General features: G+C 39.4%; 1 protein-coding gene across 3 annotated transcripts in view; it reads left to right on the top strand.

The window, feature by feature from the left end:
- Positions 1-14852: 14852 nt before the first annotated feature.
- Positions 14853-27039, top strand: part of HACE1 (HECT domain and ankyrin repeat containing E3 ubiquitin protein ligase 1) — a gene marked incomplete at its 5' end in the record, with an annotated part of 91827 nt that continues 79640 nt past the window's right edge. For all 3 annotated transcript variants that reach the window (XM_079716778.1, XM_079716777.1, XM_079716776.1), the window contains 4 exons: positions 14853-14928; positions 20190-20244; positions 21467-21556; positions 22340-22444. In XM_079716778.1, the coding sequence (XP_079572904.1) occupies positions 14853-14928; positions 20190-20244; positions 21467-21556; positions 22340-22444 (326 nt within the window). The remainder of the gene's footprint in view (positions 14929-20189; positions 20245-21466; positions 21557-22339; positions 22445-27039) is intronic.

Here is a 27039-nt window from a genome sequence, read left to right as displayed (position 1 = left end):
CTCAACTCTTTAAATATCTGTCAGTGCACACTGATAGGTTTATATACATAATTATCATTGTAGTTCTTTGCACAGGATTTTTATATTTTTTGATATTTCATTTTTGTCACAGGGATAGAGAAAAATCTTAGAGGATCTAGATTTTAAATAAGCTTGCCCAGGTAGTTGTGAAACTCTGATAAATGACCTTGTCATTAATGAAAGATGATTTCAAAGCCTAATTAAAACTGTTGAGAATGGTGAGTGGATCAGAATCCAGATATTTATGAAAATCTCTCCTTGGACTTCCCTGGTGGCACAGTGGTTAAGGATCCACCTGCCAATGCAGGGGACATAGGTTCAAGCCCTGGCCCAGGAAGATCCCACATGCCACGGAGCAACTAAGCCCATGCGCCACAACTACTGAGCCTGTGCTCTAGAGCTCACATGCCACAAGTACTTAGCCTGTGTGCCACAACTACTGAAGCCTGTGCACCTAGAGCCTGTGCTCCGCAACAAGAGAAGCCACTGCAGTGAGAAGCCCATGCACTGCAAGGAAGATTAGCCCCTGCTCACTGCAACCAGAGAAAGCCCGTGCACAGCAATGAAGACCCAACAGCCAAAAATTTAAAAATAAGATAAAAAATAAATAAATTTATTTAAAAATCTCTTCTTTAGAGAAAGATGATTACAAAGAGGAAGAAGTTATATGAGTAGAGAAAGTAAAGTTTTCATTTTACTTTGCATAGTAGCTATTTTAGGCAAACATATTTGGCCTTAAATTGATAATCACTGAAGCTGGATTATGGATACTTGGGGGTTACTTGTGAATATTCCCTCTACTTTTGTTTGTGTTTGGCAAACGTAACAAAAAGTTTTTTTAGATAGTTGGGAACAAAATAAGAGACCTATGAATAAAATTATACTACATCTATATAATAAAATACCAGATACATATTAAAATTATTTCTGAATGTTTTATGTAAGTATGCTTATAATATAACTGTGTCATAGTAACAGAGCTATTAGGGGCATGGGAAATTCTATCAAGTCCTTGTCAAATCCTGCTCTACCAGTTCATGTGTTTTTTCTGTTTTGTTTTTTTCAACTGGCAAGATTAATACTTAATACAACTTGGGATTTTTTTGATAAAAACATAAAAAATATAGAGACATTAAAATAAATGCATAAATTCCTGCATGTGGCCTTAGCTTTACTTCTCTCAATATAATGTCCCTCCTCAGAAGTAACACCTTTATCAGGTTCATGGGTATTACCCTTGAAGATTTTTTTAAAAAATGAATTAATATCAATGTGTAAATTTATAAATATATAGTTCTATTATACATATATGTGTTAACAAATTGTGTAATGTTTTTCTGTCAGTTGAATTTTAAACTTAATTGCATTTGAGAGATAATAATAGTCATTAAAAAGGAATTTAGGGACTTCCCTGGTGGTCCAGTGGTAAAGAATCCACCTTACAATGCAGGGGATGTGTGTTGGATCCCCGGTCAGGGAACTAAGATCCCATATGCCGCGGGGAAACTAAGCCCATGTGCCTCAACTAGAGAGCCCATGCGCCATGGAGCTCACGTGCCACGACTAGAGAGAGAAAATACTCATGCCACAACTAGAGAGAAGCCTGCGTGCCACAACGAAGAGCCCACACCACAATGAAAGATCCCGCATGCCACAACTAAGACCTGATGTAGCCCAAAAAAGTTTTTTTAAATAGATTTTTAAAAAAGAATAAAAAATAAAATGAAAAGGAATTTACTCATCTATTTAAAATACCTATTTCATCTTAGAACTGAGTCTGTTGTCTCATTATTCTAACGACAAGCTTCTGAGCCTTCCTGGTATAGAAGAAAAAAAAAAGGATGCAGTTTTAAAGATAAAAGAAAATATTTATCACCTATTATTACCACAGTCCATGTAAGTATGGCTAATTGTTAGCCTGAGCTTATAAAATACCTGGCAGTAATGATTTGGAAATACTTCTCTGGTTTTCCCAGAGTCATGGTACTGAGCCAAAATTAGACTTCCAATCATGGTGGATTCTGCTCTGGTCCATAACTACAGCCTAACATGCAGAGTCTGACAGCTTTGTTCTGGGTCATCCATGTGCTCATGACTGCCTGTCAGTTGTTCTCCATTACTTTTATTGAGCATACAATTACTGCAATTACAGCATCAAAGTGCTGGCAGGGATGTAAACAATTATCTGATTTGCTTAACGGGGGTGATAGCACAAAGCCACCCCGTATTATTGACATGTTAATGTCTTAAAACATTACCTGCTTCCTTAAATCCCAGATATTTTTCCCTCGTGCATTAGCTGTTTTCTTTGTGTGTGTGTGTGTCTGTGCGTGTGTGTGTGTGTGTTTTCCCAGCTCTATTGAGATGTGATTTTGTAAGTTTAAGGTGCACAGTGTATTGATTTGATACATTTATAAATTGCAAAATGATGACAATCTCCATCCTATCACATTGTTACCATTTATTTTTTTGTGGTGAGAACATTTAAGATCTACTCTCTTAGCAACATTCAAGTATATGATACAATATTATTACCTATAATCACCATGCTGTATATTACATCCCCAAACTTGTTAATCTTATAACTGGAAGTTTGTACCCTTTAACCAATATCTCCCCTTTTCCCCCACCCCCATCCCCTGATAACCACCACTCTACACTCTGTTTCTCTGAAGTTTGTCTTTTCTAGATTCCACATATAAGTGATATTATACATTATTTGTCTTTCTCAAAATCCAGATTTTTGCTTTCACGTAAGTAACATTACCTCAAACATCACTGAGGCATATCAGCCAAGGGTGTTATAAGACATTGACTTTTAAATACTTTATGATAGAATTTCTGTGTATATGAAATTGATAAAACCTGGGTAACTTTTCCTGAGGCTATGTAGCCTCTTACCAATGAGACTTGCTGCTGGGGTGATATCTTTTAATATTTTCTACTGAAAATCATGTGTCCCTTCCATATGCAGGAGCATATTTCCAGAATCAAATCTGTAGTGAGATTTTCATAAGAGGCAGTACGTCTTGTAGAAGAGTAGCTATTGTAGGGAGGAACAAGGAGAATATAGAGATAGAAAGACTTCAATGAAATCACTCAGTGAGGGAGCCAGACAGTAAAACAACCTAACACATGGTGATTAAAGTGTAATATATGTGTGTAGAATAAACAATGGGATCCTAGAGGGCAGACCCCTAACTCATCTAGGGAGTGTCATGAGCTGAGTCTTGAAGAAAAAGTAGGAATTAAGCAAGTAAAGGAGGCTGGAGGAACATTCCAAGGAAAGGTAACAGCACATCATCGATGTGATATGTGAGAAAGCACTATACATTTGGAGAACAAATATTTTGTCATGGTTGGAGTGAGGGGTTCATATAGCAGAATATCAAAAGAAGATGAAGCTGAAAATGGAGATTTAGAAGGGCCTTGCATGCCATTCCACTAGTCTGAACTGTGTTCTGAACGTGATAAAGACCACTTGACGGGGAATTCCAGGGCGGTCCAGTGGTTAAGACTCCCCACTTTCATTGCTGAGGGCCTGGGTTCAATCCCTGGTCAGGGAACTAAGATCCCACAAGCCATGCAGCACGGCCAAAAGAAAAAAGGAAAAAAAACAAACAAAACACCACTTTACAGACTTTAAGAAGGGGGATGATATGATCAAATATTTGAAAGACATATGTATAATAGAAGTATGGAAGATTGATTGCAGAGGGTGAGGCCTGACTCAAGTGAACCAAGTAGGATACTAGAGCAAAAAATAGTCTGCTGTGCATCAGACTCTTTCTGCAGAGTGATCCTGATTGTAACCTGGCTGCTGTCCAGATTCCCTTGGATTTGCCTGGTTCCCAAGCCTGGCTGTTTTTTTCCTAGTAACTCCTCTTCAGCTTAAATCAGTCATAAGTTTCTGATGCTTGCGATTAAGTCCTTTGATGGATACTAGCAAATTTGGAGGGTAGAATGGTGTAGGGCTGTAGAGAAAATGTTTTTATGTGTCTACCTAGCTAGGGCTTTCTGAACAAATGTTACTGGAACTTGGTTCTACCAAGCCCTTAAAGGTGACTTACGACTAATTAGATAAGGAGAGTTCTGTAGAGATTTACCTCAGAGAGGCATGTGTTTAGAGTTGCGGAGGGAGGGGGGAAAGCCAGGACCTTGAAGGCATCCCTGGGTTGTAAAGCTGAAGACAATGGTCTTTTCCACGAGAGGTTTATTTACATGAGAATCCAGGATCCTTTCCATCCTACCTCCAAGGAGACTTTCTGTGGGGAAGGGGACAGCTGCTTGATTCTTTTATATAAATGTCCTGATTCCTTTTTGTTGGTGGTGGGGAACGCTTTCCTGCAATACAACCCCTGTATTTGTAGAGTAATATCTGGCTTTTGTTGTATCAAGCCAGGGGAAAGAATAGGGACTTGGGGAACCACAGGGTGTTTACTTGGTTTAAAGTGAATAATAACGATCTGTCTCTAGTCCAGAATTCTCGTGTGTGTGTGTGTGTGTGTGTTCAGTATAATATTAACAAACAAGGAAAGAGAGAGGAAGAAATAGTAATATGTTCATGTATCTTGGAGACATCAGTGGACTGAAGGTAGCAGTTTTCAGGAGGTCACAGAGGAAGGACAAGGGGACTAAATTTGAAATGGTGGCAAAAGATAAGAAATGGATCAAAGTTGCATTAAGAAAAAAGTTGTGATTGTAGAGAACTGATGGAGAGAAACAGGAGGAAAGAACTAAGGGCTAAACACCTGGAGAACTCACATCCTCAGGGACAGGGTCTAATCCATTAGCCAGGGAGTTAGAATAGGAATGCTTACCTTCCAGAACCTCATTCATGCCAACAAGTATTTGTGCTCCTACACTTGCCAAGTACTGTGCTAGGTTCTGAGGATATAGCAATGAACAAAAATTATCAAAGGTCCTACCCTCAAGGAGCATAAAGTCCAGTGCAGGGAGACAAACAACTCTATGTGTTGGGTAGAAATAAATATACTGTAATGAGAAAAAATAAAACAAGATGAAGGAGCTAGAAGATGACAGGAGGGGTCAGATGGATATGTTTAAAGATAAGCTGAGGTATATTAAAATTTTTAAGAGTTTATCTGAGCAAAAATCCATTCAGATTGGGCAGCATCCAACCAGAAGTGGTTAGAAGTGCTCCACTAACAGGAGCTGGGGCAAGACTTTTATAGAGGAGGCATAGAAAAGAAGCAAGGAAATTAGATGATTGGCTATAGTTTAAGTGGTGGCCTTATTTGGGAAAGCCTAGTTGGCTCTTTGTGATTGGCTGTCCTTAGGTTTGTTTTTTGTTTGTTTGTGTTTGTTTTTTGCGGTACACGGGCCTCTCACTGTTGTGGCCTCTCCCGTTGCGGAGCACAGGCTCCGGACGCGCAGGCTCAGTGACCATGGCTCACGGGCCCAGCCGCTCCGCGGCATGTGGGATCTTCCCAGAATGGGGCACGAACCCGTGTCCCCTGCATCAGCAGGTGGACTCTCAACCACTGCGCCACCAGGGGAGCCCTTGTCCTTAGGTTTTGAGTTCTTAGAACTGAGGCATTTAAAGGCTTAGTATCTGGTTAGCTTACATAGACTGCCTCAGTCTAATGGCCTCGTTTAATTAATTTAACAGCATTAATTTATATAAGACAGTGGTCAAAAATACCTCTCTGTCATAGAGACAGAAAGTAGAACAGTGGTTGCCGGGTGTAGAGAAAGAGGGGAAGGGGGAATTATTGTTTCATGGGTACAGAGTTTCAGTTTTGTGAGATGAAAAATGTTCTGGAGATGAATGGATGGTGGTGATGGTTGCAAAACAACGTGAATGTACTTAATTCCACTGAATCATTTAAAAATGGTTGTAATGGTAAATTTTATGTACATTTTACTACAATTTTAAAAAATTACCTTGGCATATGTTATTTTGCACATATTCCAGTATATCTACAAGATAAACTCCAAGTTGAATTGCTAGGTCAAAGATACGTGCAAAGGTTTGTATTTTTTTTTTTTTTTTTTTTTTGCGGTACGTGGGCCTCTCACTGTTGTGGCCTCTCCTGTTGTGGAGCACAGGCTCCGGACGCTCAGGCCCAGCGGCCATGGCTCACGGGCCCAGCCGCTCTGCGGCATGTGGGATCTTCCCGGACCAGGGCACAAACCCGTGTCCCCTGCATCGGCAGGCGGACTCTCAACCACTGCGCCACCAGGGAAGCCCCAAAGGTTTGTATTTTGATAGATAGTACCAAACTGTACTCCAGATGAGTTATACTAATTAACATTACCTCAACGATACAGGAAAGATGTTCAATTTCCCATCAAACCCATTCCAAGCAGGTTATTCCACTGAAACCACACTTGTCAAGGACACAAATGACCTCAAACTGCCAAATTCAATAGTCGATTTTCAGTCTTATTACTCTAACTCTCAAGAGTGCTTTAAACACTTTTTTCACTTGGTTTCTGGTCTACCAAATACCACTGATTGCTCCTTCTTAGCCTGCTGTGCCAGATCTATCTACACTTCCCTATCTGTAAATGTTGGATGGCTTATTACCTCAAATTTCCCTATCTATGGTCATTCCCTAAGGGGTCTCATTCAGTTCCGTTGTTTTATTTTTTACTTATTTATTTTTAAAATTTACTTATTTTGCTGCGCCGGGTCTTAGTTGCGGCATGTGGGATCTTCACTGCTGCATGTGGGATCTTCATTGAGGCATGTGGGATCTTTTTAGTTGCAGCATGCAGGCCCTAGTTTCCTGACCAGGTATCAAACCCAGGCCCCCTGCATTGGGAGCGCAGAGTCTTAACCACTGGACCACCAGGTAAGTCCCAGTTCTGTTGTTATACTACAATCTAATGCTGATGAGATATGTAATATGAGAAATGTATTATATCTAATCCTGACCTCTTTCCTCAATGCCAGACTCATAATCCAGCCTTCAACTTGACATTTCCTCTTAGATGTCTAGTAAGCATAAAAGGACTCTTGATTTCTCCCTTCTCCAACCACCTCCTCCTCCAGTGTCCTCCATATCAATACATGGCCCAATAAGGACTTACAGTATAGCACAGAGAACTATACTCAATATTTTGTAGTAATGTATAAGGGAAAAGAATCTGAAATATATATATATATATATGTATGTATAACTGAATCACTTTGCTGTACACCTGAGACTAACACAACATTGTAAATCAACTACACTTCAATTTAAAAAATTGAGAATGAAAAAAAAATACATGGCAACTCCAGTCACCCAGGAACTCGGGACAAAATCCTGAGGCTCTAAATCTTAGACTCTTGTCTTCCCTCTTTCTCTCAAACTCCTCATTCTATCTACCAGCAAATTCTTGAAAACTATCATATCTCACCACCTTCAGTGAAGTAGTTATCTTAGTTCAAGCCACTACCATCCCTGTACTGAATTGTTCCAATAGCTTCCTAACTGACCGCCTAGTTTGCAATTTTATACTCCTACAGCTTGCTTTCTACTCAGTAGCTAGGGAAATATTTAAAAAATATACATTAGATTACATCACTCCATAGGTTCAGACCATTTGGTGATTCTTCAAACTATGGTCTCTTACCTCATTTCCTTGCACTTTCTCCCAAGCTCCCTGTATTTTAATTACCCTGGGCTTTGTGCTATTCCTTAAACACCCCAAGCTCTTTCCCATTTCATGACCTTTGTACTTCTGGTTCCTTCTGCTTTTTTCCCCTAGCACTTTTAGATAGCTAATATTATATTATTTATTTTTATTTTCATATATTAAGTTTTCTCTACTTGAATGTTAACCCATGAGGACAGGGATATTGTCTGTTTTACTTACAGCTATGTCCCCAGTACCTAGAACAGTGCCTGGAATGGAATAGATACACAATAAATATGTGTTCAGTGAATTAAAACGTGTGTGTCTTGGACTTCCCTGGTGGTCCAGTGGATAAGACTCCGTGCTTCCACTGTGGGGGACACGGGTGTGATCCCTGGTCGGGAAATTAAGATCCCACATGCCACGGGACGCAGCACGGCCAAAACAAAACAAAAAAACCCGCGTGTCTTAATCTGTTTTCTGCCAAGTATTTCACCTCTCCCCCATCTCCACCACCAGCTCTCACTTGCTATTTTCTTAAAGACAAGGACAACACCTTATATTTAATCAGTGTCTCCTTCAGCATGAAGCACAAGGCTCTGCCCTCTTTCCACCTGTTGAACACATGATGAAATAGTGATTTGGAGAAATAAAGAGGTGTCAGAAGGATGAAAGGCTTTCTTTTAGCCTTACAGTCTGATGCTATCTTCCAAAAATGTTTAAAGTTTAATCAACTCAATTATAAAAAGCTGTTCAGAAAAGAATAGCTAGTATAGTAGCTATTCTATAACTGTAATAGAATAGCTATAATAGAATAGTGCCAGCCTAGTGGCACTTCTGTGAGCATCATTGTAAGCGGTTCATAGCCATGTGGGTCCCTCAGTGAGAGTCAGACTCCTTCCCACCCTCAGTGCTCCTGAGAACAGCCCCTTCCAGAAATGAGGTGGTCAGAGCCATCTAATTCTCTAACAGGAAGCTGGGTCTGAGCACAGGAGTACAGATGATCCCCCCAACCCCTGGACAATTTCTCAGACATCAAGTCTAGAGCACCCACTTCCCCTTTCATCTGCCCCAATCCCCACCAAACCTCTCTCCACATGACCCAGGAAGTATAACTGGATCCATTGTGTTGAAATTCAGAGAAAGAAAGAGAAACTAAAGATTCTGTGATTAATCAGGAAGATGAAAAGAAATCATTCCTCACCAACTTAGTGCTCAGCTAAGAAAGTACCATTAAGCATCAAAGATTTGCTATACTCTACTTCTACATCTACATACCTCCATTCCCAGGTATGCACATTTTAGGTAGTTGTGAAGAAAAGATAGATCCATCATTTTTATTGTTTTTTGGCATGAATTTCCATATGAAGTGAAGCCCTGCCTTTGTGAATGCTATAGGTATACTAAGTCATAAATGTAATTTGAAGAACCAGTGCCCAAAATGTTGAAATGTAGGGGTTAAACTGGAGCTGTGGGATTAGGTAGGAAGCAGGTGGGGACACAGAAATCAATGGTTAATAAGGGAGATTTAAGGTTAAATAAGGACTTTGGAGCTGTGGTATGTGTCCAGGTGAAATAAAGCTGTAAGAAAACTGCTCTCTCTCGACAGCATGAAATCCACCACCTCCAAGGCTCAGAGTAAGGAGGCTGACCAAACATTCTCAACCCTGTCCCGAATGGCCAATTTGGGTCAAGAGAGTGGTGAGGAGGCACAGTCTTCCACATGGCTCTTACAGAGGGTAGAGGGGACAGCAAATTCTGCTAGATCAGCTCAGCTTACTTTAAAAACAACAACAACAACAAAAAACAAGTGATAAGATACTCAATTAATCAAGAATTCCTGGGGTGTGGTAGTGCTAAAACTGAAGAAGGATTCAGGAGATAAATGCAAGGCTGGAAGTACGAACAAAAGAAGCAAAAACTTTCCAAGAACATTTTGGAAGAATTGATGTCAAGGATGTGCCAAATAAGGATGCTATTTCCCAGACACAGACTTGTAGGATTGAATAAATAAGTCCACATCCTCTGTATTGGCCAAATTATTTTGCATCTCTCAGCTTCTACCTTTTGGGGAACTACATCTCCCATGTACATGGTTTTTAAGAGAGCAGCCTATTTAAATAGACTGACCCTGCACCTTGATCCAAGAATGAGCCATCAAGAAAAGCTGTAAGATATGATATAATGTGTCCCTCCATGAAAAGAAGAATGAAATAAGTGAAATAAGACAGATACTGTAATTACCCCCATTTTGCAAATGATGAAAATGGAGGTTTCCAGAGGCTAAGGAAGTTTTTTCAAGGCACGTGGTTAGTACAGATAGAGCCAGGAATTCTAATCGTAGCCTGTTTCCCTCTAAGACAAATCCTGGTTGCAGTAAGCACTCAATAAGTGCAGACAATTATTAAAACAGGACTGGAAAGGTTGTTTGAGAACAGATTGTGTCAGGCTTTTAATAGCATGCTTAGGAGGTTAGACTCTAAATTATGGAGAATGGGGACAGCTGCATAGATTCTGAGGGAGGAAGTGAAATGTTTCCAGTTGTTCTTTAAGAAGATAACTCTGAGAAAGAACAGAGAGAGTTCTAATGGTGCCTCCATCCCTTGGGGGTCCTTCAGCCATCCTCTTGTATTAATAAATTTTTTATTTGACATATGCTAGCTGAAGTCACATTCCTGTCACTTGCAACTGGAAAAGTCCTGATTAATAAATTTCATTTTGCTGATGAGGAAACTTGAAACCAGACAGTTGAAATGAATCACAGTTTTCTGGTTTCAGTGTCAGTACTAGGTCTCCAATCTGTAGCCCTAAACCACCCTACCCTGAGAAATTAGACCTTTTACTTTTTTTACTGCACTATTTGTCTTGAAGAAAAGGTGAACAAAATAGTTCTTCTTCAGGGGCAATTGAAAGTGATTTTTAAATATAATTGAAACCCACACCAACACGGATGTGGAAAACCAGCACTCAGAAAACAGGCATTTATTAAATATATCTAGCATAGGATTATCCCATACTCCAGACTCAGCCTTGATAAGGCTGTTCAGATTCTGCAATCTAATGATTTGGAGTTATGCAACAGAATATGCAACTTTTTTTTTTTTTTGAAGATGTTGGGGATAGGAGTTTATTAATTTATTTTTGCTGTGTTGGGTCAGTTTCTGTGCGAGGGCTTTCTCTAGGTGTGGCAAGCGGGGGCCACTCTTCATCGCGGTGCGCGGGCCTCTCACTATCGCGGCCTCTCTTGTTGCGGAGCACAGGCTCCGGATGCGCAGGCCCAGCGGCCATGGCTCACGGGCCCAGCCGCTCCGCGGCATGTGGGATCTTCCCGGACCGGGGCACGAACCCGTGTCCCCTGCATCGGCAGGCGGACTCTCAACCACTGCGCCACCGGGGAAGCCCAAAAGTCTTTTTCTTTATTGTACTTCCACCTTGCATATAAATACTGGTTTGCTTTGAATTTGGGACCAAGTTACTGATGATGGAGTAAACTCACCAACATTTTTTATTTAATCCAAATTGAATGCTTTAAAAAGGCAGTTATTGAAATGGGGAAAAAACTCAATACAAATAAAAATGGTTTCAAATATACACAAGTTCAGTGATACTGGTTTTCTTAGCGCTATTATGTTTTTGGTAGGAGACATTATCTTTCATGTTCTCTCCAGTGATCACTAAGATTGTTAAACTTACTACAAAATTAGGAAAATCCTTTCATAGTAATTTCATGAAATTACTGATTTCATTTCATTTATTACAAAAGTCAGATTTCTACAAATGCATTATTAGTGGTTTAAAATTTTTAAATTCTCAGTATGTCTCATTTTGGATGTTGTCTATCTCTATATATATCCTAATACCTCACTTTGGAAGACATAGCACTGCTCTTAATAGTAGCATGAACCATGAAATTTTTGCAACAGGTATATGAAAATTTGAAACATCAAAATTATTTTAGTCATAGCCAAAAGCCCCTCCCTTACACAATCCCAATTTAAATGATTTATGGAAATCCCATACTTTACATCTCTCCCATGAGCTAATACATTTTTTTTTTTTTTTTTTTTTTTGCGTTACACGGGCCTCTCACTGCCGCGACCTCTCCCGTTGCGGAGCACAGGCTCCAGACGCGCAGGCTCAGCGGCCATGGCTCACGGGCCCAGCCGCTCCGCGGCATGTGGGATCCTCCCAGACCGGGGCACGAACCCGTGTCCCCTGCATCAGCAGGCGGACTCTCAACCACTGCGCCACCAGGGAAGCCTGAGCTAATACATTTTTAATCCTAAACTTCATGTAGGCTTGCAATAATCTACTCCCGATACAGTTCTGGTGGCTTGCAATTCATATCCACAAGGAACAGCGGCTGTTGGCATATACTTCCTTCCCATGGCTGATATGCAGGGAGAACTGGTTTCTATAGTGCTTTGAATACATAGAGTTAGATATGGATTTTTAATATATATCCTCAATATTTGTAGTGTGTTATCTCAGGACACAAGAAAATAGAAAAACTGTATTTTACTGCAGTTAGATTTTTCCAGGGCTAATTCTTTCTCATTTATTAAGCATATATGTTGTCTGGAAAGGAGAACATTTTCCACCCTATCCACAGTTGACTCTGTTTCTATTTTCTGTGATTATGGCCATGAATATATTTGGATTTATTTCTACCATATTATTTTTGTGTTTTGTTTTTAGAATGGTGGTTCTTTTCTCTTGTCCCCCCCTGCTCTCTTCGTGCCTTTTATTGTTTTATTTATTTATTTTTTTGTCTTTTTTTTTTTTCCGTGCCTTTTATTGAATTGATTGTTTTCTTCTTTTAAATGGAGAAACTTAAGCTTGGGTATCTCCAATAAAACCAATTTTCAGGGAGAAGAAAATGCAGAAATAGAAAAAAGAAAGTTAAAACTGGGTCACAGAGATATCTGGATTCTTATAAGTGAAAAGCACTATATTTTTGATAATGGAATTTATGATACAAAATGCCCTTTTAAAGCTTTCATTTGATATTCTTGGTGTTGACTTCCACAGGGCAAGTGAGAATTTTCAGTTCTTCAACTATAACCTATGAGGAGCTATTTCACTTTTTTGTTGTTCTCATGGGCAGCTTCCTTCTTGGTGTGATAAACTGCCCTGTCCAATACGGTGGCCACTAGGCACATGTGACTACTTAAATTAATTAATTAGGCTAATTACATTTAAATAAATATTAAAAATCTAGTTACACTAGCCACATTTCAAGCACTCAGTAACCCCTTTTGCTTAGTGGCTACTATTCTGGACAGTGCAGACTATAGAACATTTCTGTCATTGTAGAAAGTTCTATTGGACAGGCAGTGATAAGCCTATAGTGGTACCACAGCTTCATACACCTTGGAGCAGAGCTATTTGAGAGAGTGCATCACATTGCAGGATTTAGAACTGACAACCCACAGCAGCATTCTGTAACATTCTTCCAGCTTCTTTTACTCCTTTGGTGAACAGTGACCAGCAATGGGGAGAGATGCCCACCATAGAGGTTATTGGGGACTCCTGCTCTGCACATAAACTCCAGGCTTGGTGCCCAGAGGACATCGGAAATGATTTATATGGAGCAACAGCTAAGGGGTGGCAGTGATAGCAGAGGCTGAGATGCTAACTTCTGTATAGCAGTGGGGATCTTGACTTTCTGAATGGTATGGGGAAGCCAAGAAAGGCAGGACCATTTCCAGTTGAAGCTAGGTTGCAAAGGGTTGGACATGGCCTGGCCCATAGTGTTTGGCATTCCTTCGAAGCTCTGATGTCTCCACCTTGTTGTTGGACTGGTTTAGGTCTCATCTGAACCAACTGGTTAGAACGTCTACCCTGAGCCTGTTGCATCACTGGCACAAATAACCGATAGCAGCAGGTTGGAACTGATTCAGGATGGCATTGGCAGGGAACACCCATGCCAGCCACCATCTGCCCCTGCACATCCCGGAAGGGCAGGTGAGATTCTCTTTCTCCTTCTGGGCTAGCTAATATATATCACCAACATACATGTGCCCATTCATTGCAGGAACAGCTTTGCCTCTTTGAGGAAGGAGAAGCTGGGAAAGACCAAGCTCTTTGGTTCTCTCTTAACTCCAGCATCATCTTGGCACTGGTTATGTCCAAGAAGACAAAATTCCTCTTTTCATTGTCAGTGGTGTTAGGTAGGCTCATATTCACCTGGATTGGATTAATTCTTTCATGTTTCAGCTGCTTCAAATTTGTTTTTATCCTGGCTTGTGCTCTACTTCTGTGTAGAGCTGACAAATATGATTTTTCCCCACTGATTTCCTTTTAATTAATTTCATCCACACTTGTTGGTATTGTCAAGTTTTTTTGCAACTCACGAAATCAGTCTTTGGATTTCCCACTGGGATCTGTCATCATCTTGACACTTCAGCATTGTTCCCAAATAAACTAAAATTTTCTTTTAGGATGTCATCATCCATATCTTTCCCAAAGTTTCAACTTTGTGTCAGGTGCCGTGGTGAGTACGGGAATACAAGGCACAAGATAAAGGGACGGCTTTGCCCTCACGAAATCGCCCAGCAGGGGAGACAAATAATTAAGCTACTGTTACGTTACTTGCAACGAAGGAAAAAGTGTATTCTGCGTTTGCATTTGTTTGACTTTATCATTCTTTAACATATGAAAATGTAATATTTCAACAGTTCATGTATCTGGAAAACAAATGTACCAAAACTGGGATGATTGACGATGGATTTAACGTGCAAATCCCCAATCGGCTATATAGGGGGGAGTGATAGAATTGAAGGGAGCTGCTCTCGTACAGCTTTGCGGTGCAGGAGAAGGGGCTCGTGGGAACACCCAATAAGTCCCTCCGCAGGCTTGCACACAGCTTCCCGCACACACCGCCCTACCCAGGCGTCTGCGTGGCAGGGGCGCGGAGCCACGGGCGCACCCAGCGTGGCTCCGCCCCGGGCGCGAGGCTCGGAACTACCGCTCCCAGAAGGCTGTGCGAGGCCGGGAGGGAAGAGGCGGTGGCGGCGGCAGGAAGGCCCCGAGCGGCGTCTCCGGCGGCGGGTGTCCACTCGGTGGTCTGTCCGACGGCCCCCGGACGGAGGACGCGGTCCTAAACGGCCCCCGTAGCCCCGGGCGCTAGCCCGGGCGAACCGCCGCCTCCGCCCGCGGGACGGGCGCGGGGCGGGATGTAGGGCGCTGGGCGCGGAGGCCGCGGGCGCGGCAGGGTTAGCGCCTAGGGCGCGCCGAGGATGGAGAGAGCGATGGAGCAGCTCAATCGCCTGACGCGCTCGCTGCGCCGCGCGCGCACCGTAGAGCTGCCGGACGGTGAGCTGGCCGCGGGCTAGGGGCGCCGGGGGCGGGGCTCGGGGCGCGGGGAGGCCCGGCGGGGAAAACTAACCAAAAGCTGAACAAACGCCCACATTTACTTTCCTTGGCAGGGGCCGGGCTGGGACCCGCTGCTACCCCTCGCCCGCCGCTCCCGCCCGGGGCAGGTGGGAGTTTGGGGGAGGGGTCCGGGCTCTGAGGGTCCTGCTGCTAGAAGAAGCAGGACAGACCCAAGTCTCTCCAGACTATCAATTAGGGGTTTTGGCGAAGGAGCAGAAATATCACCCGGAGGGCGGAGATCCGGATTCAGAAAACATCACAGTTGTGGGCCATTTTACAGTCGCTGCCTGCTGGGGCTAGAGAGATGCTCCCCAAGTAGTATTGTTTACTTTAAGCTGCTGAGGGGAATTAAGTAGTCTTTTCTTTTTCTAAATGTAGAGCACTGTTGTATTTTGACAATAAATAAAAAGGATGTCAAATATCAAACATGTACTTGAAGTACTGTGTGTGTTTACATATATATACACTTTCCTTTAATATGCATGTCTGCCTTCATTTATTCATCAGACGGAGGGGGCTGGGGCGCTTCTGCAGAGAGGAGTAAGGCATGAGCCCTGTCGTTTAGGAATTTTAGTTCAGTGGGCCAGGATTTCTTCAGAATAGGTAAAACACTAGTAATAAAAGATGAGAAAGAAAGCCGTTTTGTTTGCAGCCTCATGAATTCGGATGGTTTAGTGGTAGTGGGACAGGGCAGTGCTGTCTCTAAGAGGATTGATTCTGTATGCCCAACTGAGAGAAAGGGCAGGAGTTAAGTCTGGTGATTTTTTAAAAAAATGCATTGCATTAGTTTATCTTTTATCTTTTTTTAAAATTTCTTTGAATTGCTGCTGGAGAGGTGATCTGTAAGGTTAGTGAAGGGGAACTTGGGTGAGAGCCATAAAAGAAATGGGAGACTGGAGACCTGGGGATAATTTTTCTGAAAAAAATTTTCCCTAGTCTCTACTTATGATTCAGAACAGGATGATTTGTGGCGACCGTTTCTCAAAAGATAATTTTGTACTTGGTATCTTGCTAGTGTAAAGTAATAGACTGAAAATGATCCTGATTTTAGGAACAAGACTTCTGGCTTCAACGTTTTCTTTCTCTGTTTTCTTTCCACCTTCCACCTTTGAGTCCATTTCTTAAGTGCTGATCTCACTCATATTCCGCAAATTATTGGTATCCGTTGCTGCGTGTGTAGTAGTTTCATTTACATGGTATTTGTATTGCTCAGTTTAAATCCCGTTTTTTTTTTTTAACGTAAATGTGACTTAGAAGACTTTGATAATGTTTCCTGTTTTAAAAGTAATGTGTTTTCATTGTGGAAAATTTTGAAAAGAAAGAAAAATAAAATAATCGTCATTTCACACCCAGTGATCAACAATGTTAGTATTTTCTTTATTTCCTTCTATTATTATTTTTTCTTTCTCTACTGAAACTAAGATCATACTGCATATAGTCTTTTATTTTGCTTTTAGAAAACATATAACATTTTTTATATCTTTAAATATGCTTAATTATTTTGTAGGATTTAATGTAGGTTTATTTGGTAGGTTAATATGTAACAAATATTGAATCTAATTTTTGTTTTTATAATAGATTTTATGAGGAACAGCTTTGTACATTTTTAAATCTCAGTCTGCCTTTATAAATATTTCCTTAGGATTATTACATAGAAGAATATAGATCTAATTATATCAGCATTTTTAAGACTGAGTATCAACCTCTCAACTAACTCTTTGGAAAGAAAAGTTCCACCGACAGTCTGAAAGTCCCTGGAAACTAGAGTTATTAAAAATAAAACTTTTCCCCATGTTGCTTACATTTGTTTTTCTTTGATTATAGTGAGTTTGCTCATCCTGTCCTTTTAATTTATCTTTGTCCCAAAGTTCTGATGAATCTTTTTGAATTCTCTGAGATTGGCCCTTTCAAATGTGTGTGTGTGTGTGTGTGTTACATTCTAATTATAAAAATCTAGATTGTTGTGCTTTCATTTTAAGGGCTGAACAGAAGTTCTGATATCTGTCTAAATTTAGGAAATAATCAGATGTTTATCTTGCCTTGTTAGACTTCAGTGATTAATAAGCACTTGATTGGAGCTAATTATTAAGGTTGGAAAGTTTTTAATCAGCCCTCATTCTAAAATTAACTTTGTTGCATAGGATTAACTTGCAGATATTTTATTTATTGAATTGAATTCTGGGAAGACATATTCATGTTTCCTTGGGATGATGAAAACCTGAGTATTCCCACTAAGTAATGGAGTGCAGGTTGTTGAGTCATCTTAGGCAGGGCTAACAGGAATATTCTTGTGAGAGAGGAAGTGAAGGGAAAACAATTATTTTAGGGATATAGATTCTCTGTGGACTTTAAAAAGTTGGCTTATATTATTCACTTATGTGGAGAAAGTAATCTTTACTGCATTTACAGTAAATGTAATTTGTTTAATAAAATAATAGAACTGGAGCCCATTTGAGCATGTATTTGAATGATGATTAGGATAATTATCAATTTAAAAAAAAATCTCTCCCATTTTATGGTTTGATGAGACATTGAATATAGCATAGTGAATCTGAGCTTCCTGTTCTTTGAGGTTTTCCTTTTAGTTGCTGAGTTCTTAAATGTCATTAATAAAAATGGCCAACATATCTGATAAAGTGAGAGATTGATTAAACTTTTCTTATCACTCTGAAAACTTTTGTTATATACCTAGTTCTCAGGGTTTCTTCATGAGTGTGGAGAAGGAGGCACCTGACAGCAAATTTTATTCAGTACTTTCTTAGTATAGTATTTCCTGGATAGTTTCCTTCTAGCATCATAGTTGTGGTTATATTTGTGTCTTCATACCTTTTAGCGTATGTGAGCTATTTTTTTTAATAAGGTTAGATACTACTTAAAAAACAAGATCTACCTCTAAATTTTATCTAAATGAACACCCTATAAGTAAAACCCATGCGAACCTCGTGGTGCTCACTTAAAAGTATGTACTATCTTGATTTATAAGTTTAAATTTACAAATAAGGGTATTTCCTGTTTATGACTTTGTTTATTATGGAGTGACTTAATTGAAGTTGTCATGGTTTGGAAGTTCAGATTTTTATTGGGGCGTGTATTATATGAGAGAGAAAGAATGTTGCCATGCTGAGGGAGGCTTAGTGCAGTGCTTTTCAACTCCTTTTGGTGACTCACTGTTAGATAATGAGAATAATTTAGTGGTTGCAGTCAGCATTTTGAAAAAATTGAGATGGACGAGAATAAAACAAGTTAGACTGTATTGTACATGTTAAGAATAGTATTGTAGACCTTTTGGCTATTTATATAGTGTATACTGGGGGCAGTGGAAGATTTTTCTTGTGGGGGCTTTGGAATCAGCCAGCTTTGAATTCCAGTTTAGCCACTTAATGCCACCATCACATGGCTTATTACTTTACTTAGTGCTTCAGCTTTCTCATTTGTAAAATAGGGATAATACTAGTACCTACTTCATAAGGTGGCTGTGAAGATAAAAGAGATGATGCATATGCATGTGAAGTGTTTAGAACAGTGCCTTTAACATGTTGGCTGTTATTAGTAGGATTCTTTGGTTATTATTATTATAGTGAAAGAGTTGTTGCATCTGCATACTGTACTTGTGAATGTTGACTAGGACTAAATTGCTCTTCGTGTATACATTCAAAAATAGTAAAATAATGGGGCTTCCCTGGTGGCGCAGTGGTTGAGAGTCCGCCTGCCGATGCAGGGGACGCGGGTTCGTGCTCCGGTCTGGGAAGATCCCACATGCCGCGGAGCGGCTGGGCCTGTGAGCCATGGCCGCTGAGCCTGCGCGTCCGGAGCCTGTGCTCCGCAATGGGAGAGGCCACAACAGTGAGAGGCCCGCGTACCGCAAAAAAACAAAAAAAACCCCCCCAAAACTAAGGAATTAATATTGGTGTAATACTGTTAGCCACATTCCAGACTTTGATTAGAACTTCATGAGTTTTCCCACTAATGTCTTTTTTCTATTTTAGGATCCAATTTAGGATACCACGTTGTGTTTAGTTGTCATGTTTCCTTAACCTCTCCTGAACTGTGATATTTCTTCAGTTTTTCCTTGACTTTAATGGTCTTGATTAAGAGGACTGATCAGGTATTTTGTGAAATTCCCCTTAATTTGGGTTTGTCTGATGTTTTCCCATGAGTAGATTAAAGTTACAGATTTTTGGCAAGAATGCTACAAAAGTGATGTGCCCTTCTCAGTGGAAACTCAAGGGCTACAAGATATTGATATGTATTATTTCTGGTGATGTTACTCTTTATCAGATGATTAAGGTGATAATCTGCTGGGTTCTCCACTGTAAATTCACTGTGGGGGAAATACTTTGATACTATGCAAATATCCTTTTTCTCAAACTTTAACTCATAAATTTTAGTACTGCTATTAACTTTTTAAGGGCTAAATGGGACTTGTCAGGGTTACTTCTCTGTAAGTAACTTATTAAAAAACATAAAGCTCTAATATGCATTGAATTGAGGAATGACCATTAGTAATACATAAAAGTAAAGTCAGGGACTTCCCTGGCGGTCCGGTGGTTAAGACCTCGCCTTCCAAAGAAGCGAGTGCGGGTTTGATCCCTGGTGAGGGAGCTAGGATCCCACATGCCTCGTAGCCAGAAAAACCAAAACATAAAACAGAAGCAATATTGTAACAAATTCAATAAAGACTTTAAAAATGGTCCACATCAAAAAAAAAAAAAATTCAAACACTATCTGAAATTTATATAAGTATCACATGAGATCATAGATGTTATTTACTTTTAACTTCTTTTGGATCATATTTCTGTGAATTTATTCTATAAAAGATAATAAATGAAAATGTGAGGTAAGTAATAAGTAAAAATAAGACTTTAATGCCGTTTCATAAAAGCTTCTAAAAATTTCTTGTGTTATTGACAAGGAGCAAATACTATGTATATGTAATGTTTTAAAATAATTTTAGCATATTTATCTTTGATATTCATATATACTTAACATTCCTCCAAAGTACTTGTAAGTACGATGAAACAGTGTGCATTATTGCAAATCTTGCGATACCTCTGGTGTTTTTCACTATCTGTAATCTTCTTCCACCTCTTCTCCTAGCTTTTTATTTAGAGTTAAGAAAACTCTAAAGTAGTCCTAAGTATCACCCTTTGGAAAAAGTAGGAGATAAATTAATTCCTTTTCTTTTTTTTTTTAACACTTAGATAATGAAACTGCTGTTTATACATTAATGCCAATGGTTATGGCTGATCAACACAGGTGAGTGCCTATTTACAAATTTATATATTTTTTCCACAAATTTATATTTTTTAAGAATATAAATTTACTTAAATGTTGTGTACACACACAAACACACCATAGAGTTTGGACATAGGTTTTGTCCTGCGGCAAGTTATTTAACCTCTATTATAATTTTCTGTCTGTGAAATAAGAAACAAGATTTTCTAAGATCTGTATCAACTGTAAAATTCTATGATAAGAGATTTTCTAAATGCGTAGTCAGAACTTAAAACAAGTATTTGCTTGGTCACTGACAGTGAAAAAAACATTATGGGTCTTCCCTGGTGGCGCAGTGGTTGAGAGTCCGCCTGCCGATGCAGGGGACACGGGTTCGTGCCCCGGTCTGGGAGGATCCCACATGCCGCGGAGCGGCTGGGCCCGTGAGCCATGGCCGCTGAGCCTGCGCGTCCGGAGCCTGTGCTCCGCAACGGGAGAGGCCACAGCAGTGAGAGGCCCGCGAACCCCACCCATAAAAAAAAAACAATATTATGATGGTTTCTGTTAGAGGTCACTACTGATCTTTATAGCAAAAAGTTAGGGCTGATGGACAAGTTATTCCCTAATATTCTACTACTTTGATGTTCTTTCTGTTGATGTAGTGTTGACACTTTTTTTTTACAGGGCGCACGTGAGGTGTGGTTGTCTGGCTGTGTGATGAGATGTTTATACTTATAACAGACAGCTCTGCTGTGGTTAGCCATTGGGTAGTTTGGTATTATCAGGAGAAAGTAAAGAGACACTGTATTTTGAAACACGTTTAAAATATAAATGATTTTTTTGCTTTGAACTCCTGTCTGATATAATTAAAACATGTTTTTGTCTGATTTTTCTTATTTGACCAAAATTAATATAGATAGGCTCAACTTTCTGCAGGGGGAGCAGCCAGTCCTACTCTCTTTGCTTCTCAAGAATCTAGTGGGAGCTGAAGCCAACTTAGGTGTCCTCAGAGCAGGTGACATAGTCAGAGCGGCAGACGAGGAACCCTTCAGCACCAGTTTATAGGTGAGGGCAGTTGGTTTCTGGATGATGCTGCACTGGCTGCTGCTGTGCTACGCTTAGAGAGTAGTGCCTTGTTTTTTGGCTGATGTGGGACAAAACCTTTTGAATAATTGGTAAGAGTAACACTAAACAGCTATTAACTTGCGTTATGTTTTTAAAAACTTTTTTTTTTTAACCTTGACTCAATTTTCTTTTGGCATAGGTCTGTTTCTGAACTACTATCAAATTCAAAGTTTGATGTCAATTATGCATTTGGACGTGTGAAAAGAAGCTTGCTTCACATTGCAGCAAAGTAAGACTAAGACATTTTGGATTAAATTTTGGTCTAGAGTAATGATCAGTAAGCTTTGAATCAGTGTGTTCCATAGTAGTTATGGAGAGAGATGAGAACAGACAGCTGAGCGGTTCTTTGTTTTGTCGAGGGCATAGTGTGCTATGCTTACATTCTTTCACTAGATAGATTGTTAATCTTGGGATTGGACTCAAGTCTTATATCTGATGTTTTAGCTTGCTCTAGATCAGATTAGAGGAGGTTAGGCACGGGGATTATCTTTCCTGGATATACTTAAGAGGGTACATTCACCAAAATTTTACTTTTATCCCACCAATATAAGATTTTATATGCTAATTTCATGTGAAGTTGTTGGCTTTATATTTTTTATTTAGCTGTGGGAATGATTTTTATTCATAATTTTCCAGTGTGTAACTAATCAATTTGTTGATATCTCATCACCCTTTAGGATTTAGGTAGAGATTACTCTACCTAAATAAAATTGATTTTTCAATATAAATTTGGATTCTGGAAAGCCAAAAGTTAAGAGTACTATATGGTTTCTTTTATGTGCTAATACTTTATTTTGCTTTATATGAACTTCTCAAATACTTCATAGCTTTTGTAGTAGAATGTACCATCTTGAAAGTAGAGGATATTTACTATTTGTGACAGGAGTTAAATTGTAGGTCAATATGGACCCCCAAAATAATGTGTTTAATAGGGCTTTTTGTTTTTTAATTAAGCTATGTCAACTATGGCTGTTTGTTAAATGTGTCTGAACTGTTTTTAATATTGTTTTAGTTGTGGATCGGTGGAATGCTTGGTTCTGCTTTTAAAGAAAGGAGCAAATCCTAACTATCAAGATATTTCAGGCTGTACACCCCTTCATTTGGCAGCTAGAAATGGGTAAATATTTTTTCTTAAGTAGCTTAAGTGGTATTATCAGTTATGACTAAGAGTAGTCAAGGCACTCTACCTTCATTTGGGAATTTTTTTTTCTTTTGCCCAATATTTGCCTTGGGAAGAGGGTCTTGGATTATTTTGTTACACTTTTAAATAACTATAATTTTAATAATTTATTAAGTTTACTAATATTTTTTTCTTGAAGATATATTTGTCAAAGTTTATTTTTACTAGTATTATAATGACATTTTCTGAAAAACATAATTTTCACCTCTTTGTTTTAGTGTGCTTTTTCCTGGTAGTCTTTTGCCTTGTCGAACTCCATGGCTTATTTTCCGCATTGTTTAGTTAATTTTATTAATGCAATTAAAGGCAGAGTAAATACATTATACTTAGTTTTTTTTTTTTTAATAAATTTATTTATTTTTGGCTGCGTTGGGTCTTCGTTGCCGCATGCGGGCTTTCTCTAGTTGCGGCAAGTGGGGGCTACTCTTCGTTGCGGTGCGCGGGCTTCTCATTGCGGTGGCTTCTCTTGTTGAAGATCACGGGCTCTAGGCGTGCGGGCTTCAGTAGTTGTGGCTCGTGGGCTCTAGAGCGCAGGCTCAGTAGTTGTGGTGCACGGGCTTAGCTGCTCCGTGGCATGTGGGATCTTCCCGGACCAGGGCTCAAACCCGTGTGCCCTGCATTGGCAGGCGGATTCTTAACCACCGCGCCACCAGGGAAGTCCCTATACCTAGTTTTTTTTGTCAAGAATTTCAGATAGTCACGTCTCTGTGTCTGCCTCCACAATATTTTTCTGTTGGACTGAGAAACCAGACTAAAATAGTTGGAATTATGTTTAAAATGAAAATAAGTAGTTTTTGATTCAGGGCATGAGGAACTTTACATTTATAAATATTTTTTGAATGCTGGAAAACTTTTCTTTGAAAGACTATTCCTATGTGTCGCTTCTTTTGGTTACTCTTGGAAGTATTTTTGTTGACTGTTTTGAACAGGAATTCTAGGTAGTTGAGGTGGCTGCCTAAGTGAGATGGATATGGGGCTAAAATTGTCCACTGCCTCAGTCTGAGGCCAAATTTTTGTAGACAAGGATTAAAGTGGAACCAGAAAGACAAGAACCATAGTGGTGTCTCAGTTGGACAGAGGAGAAGCATAGCCCTTTGACCCTGTCTGGTCTGTCCCATTTCCTGACTTAGCACGTGAACCAGTTTAGTTGTCCACTGTTGCAAGAGGTAACGTGGTGATTAAACAATTGTTTTTCTAATAATTGGCCACATTAGGTATGTTGTAGGGTGTCACGCCCAAGGTCATAGACTAAATTATTCATTCCCTTGTTGGATTGATCTCAGGTCTAGACACATTATCCCAAATGTTGGTAGGATAGTGACAAAGCTCTCTGAAAAAGTTACACGTAGAAAAATATCTTAGTACAGTGTCTCAACAACTGTAAATGAAAGGACAGATTGGTGCACAGCAGGGATAAAATGTCTGCTGCTGTTGTAGTAGGAGACTTAGTCATTTAGGAGACCATTGCTTTTTTTTTTTTTTTCCCCAACTTTGTTGAGGTATAATTGGTAAATAAAATTATAATATATTTAAAGTGTGCATCATGATGATTTGATCTATACATTGTGAAAGGATTTCTGTCATCTAGTTAATTAACATATCCATCACCTCACATATTTATCTTCTTTTTTTTTTGGTGAGACATTGAATTTGGAGACCATTACATTTTAAAGATGAAGAAATATAACATATTATTACATAATTCATATGGTAAATCAGTGAAGAGAAAAGGAGTAAGAAGAGTCCATAACCCTAACATAACATCTAACTTGGATGCCTTTCTATTTCTATAAAGATTACTTTTGATATTCCATACTTAACTATTTTGGTTTTTATATATTGAATGAATGCCTCGTACAACTTAGAGGTGTTCAGTAAGTGTTTAAGTGACTTGATTACTTGTTGCTTCCTGTAGCTTTTGATGGTTTCAGAAATAGTCTTTGGCTCTAATTTCTCTATAAGTTCAAATTTGTCTAGACTGAAGCAGAAGTCATAGGTGAATTCTACCCCTTTTGCTGGTCTCTCTGGTTTATGGGGGTTTTTGTTTTGTCCCCTCATCTATCGTTGTCAGAGGGGTAGAGTATTTCTCTTGGCCTGCTTTAGTGTTTCTGTCTTCACCCATCAGTGCATTAATAGTAAATTGCCCTCCTTTCCAGTGGAAAACCCAGTAAGCTGCCTCCGAGCACGTGGATGACTGGTCCCTGTGTCATTTGGGTTACCATAAACTTCTTATAATTGTTGCAGTATCTGGGCAGGAAAATAGTTGTTTCCTGTACAGTAGGATCCAGCATGGCTCATGTGTGTATGAGAATATAAAAAGGGAAGACTTAAAAATTATTGTGTATCCTTACATTGCATATTGGTCAGATTTGAAACATTTTTTCTTTTTTCTTTTTTGAAAATTTTTTTGCCGCACCGCACCAGGATGTGGGATCTTAGTTCTTCAACCAGGAGTTGAACCCGCACCCACTGCAGTGGAAGTGTGGAGTCTTAACCACTGGACTGCCGGGGAAGTCCCAGGAACATTTTTTCTTTATTTTTTGGGCTAGATTATGAGCTCATAAGGGGCAGAACTCATGTGTTAGTTAACATTTTAGCTCCATTCTAAGCAAAATTGGTGTGCACTTAGTTGGTCTTTTTGATTTACTCAGGGTTCTGGAAAATAGCAATAATGATTATTAAGTAAGAAAAAAGATATAGTTCTCTCATATTGCCCTGTACCTTTTGCAGTTCATTTTTGGGAGGGGGATTATGGATTGCTGCTTTTCTTCAACAACCTCTACCCTGAACACTTCTTTGGAGCTTTTTCCCTGGTACAGTCCCACCTAAGTGTTTATTTTGACAATATGCCAGTGGTCCACGACAGGCTTCTGAATAGATTTTAGAAATCCAGCAATATGGGTGCAGACACACACACACATACAGACACACACAGACGCACACATAATTTAAACAATGCAATATTAATTTTAATAAGACTTTCTGGTCTGTTGCCTCACGTTATTGAAGATTTATTTTCTAAGGTTTTCATAACAATGTGTTCGATGAAGGAACTTTGTAAACTTTTGAACTTAAAAGTTTACTCAGAGCTTTATTTTCTTCCATTTCTTTGATTAGAAAGCTGATTTTAAATGACATTTAACCTCATTTTAGATATAAAAAATCAAAGCAAGGAAAGTAATTCATTCTCTTTTAAAAGGTTTATTCAGTTAATAAAAATTTTAGCTATTGATTATAAGGTTTAATAATTAGTAATCAGTTAGCTATGCTTAGTACTGAGTTGATTAAAGAAATATGATATAATCCATGGCACGAAGATATTTATTATCTGAGTAAATAGTTATATATACTACATGTATTATGTATATTCTCTGTATGATATATATATATATATATATATACATATATATATATATATATATATATAGCATACTTGCAAAGGGTTCCTGGACCCAGTTCCACCACTGTGTGTGTGTGTGTGTGTGTGTGTGTACATGCTTTCCCATACCAACAAGCAATTCTCGGATGCCAGCGGAGTGTCCTAGAAGTCAGCTCAATTCTGACACTACCTTCAGGTAGAAGCAGATTCTGTAGGTGAAGGGCTCAGTCCTATAAGACCACTCTCTACTTCAGATGCCATTTGCAAGCTCAGTCACAAGTGGTGCTTCTGACTGACTGTCTACAAATTGGAGGTTCCGACAACCCCCTCCAACTCAGAATTCCAGTTGAAAGTCCAGGTTGTTACCAGTACTTTTGACTGACTGGCTATAAATCAGAGGTTCCCACGATCCCTTTCTTGGGTTCAATTAATTTGCTAGAATGGCTCACAGAACTCAGGAAAATCTGTTTGTTTACTCACTAGATTACTGATTTATTATAAAAGGGTATTAAAGGACACAAATCAATAGCCAAATGAAGAGACAGATACACAGGGTGAGGTCCTGAACAAAGAAGGTCCCGGCATGGTCACATGGAGAAACATTTTGATTCCCATCCGGGAACCTCTCCCTGAAAGGGACAAAAAGCTCTCTTTTTGGGTCTTTATGCAGGCTTCATTACATAGTCATGATTGACTTAAATCATTGGCCACTAGCAGTTGATTCAACCTCCAGGTGCTCTCCCCTCCCTGGAAATCGGGGTGGGACTGAAAGTACCCTGTAGTCATGTGGTTGGTTCTCCTGGCAACCAACCCCCACCCTTGGGTGGGACCCAAAATTCACCTTCCCTGAAACGTTTTCAGGAAGTGAGGGCCATTGCCCTTAACTGCTTAGGAAATTCCAAGGGTTTGGGAGCTGTGACCCAAAAAGTGTGGATTAAGACCAAATATATGTTTTTTCTATAAATCACAGTATCTCAATACTCATATTAATACTATATATACTATATTGTGTAACATTATACATAATATGCTATTACACATACCCTATTTTATATTTTTTATGTATATATATATATATATATATAATTAACTAGATCATAAACTTTTTCATGCCATGGATTAAATCATATTTCCTTAATTCAATACTGAGCAT

The sequence above is a fragment of the Hyperoodon ampullatus genome (assembly GCF_949752795.1).
Source record: "Hyperoodon ampullatus genome assembly, chromosome: 12".
NCBI lineage: Eukaryota > Metazoa > Chordata > Mammalia > Artiodactyla > Ziphiidae > Hyperoodon > Hyperoodon ampullatus.
The sequence above is the reverse complement of the archived record's forward strand: the minus strand, read 5'-3'. Positions and strand labels throughout refer to the sequence as shown.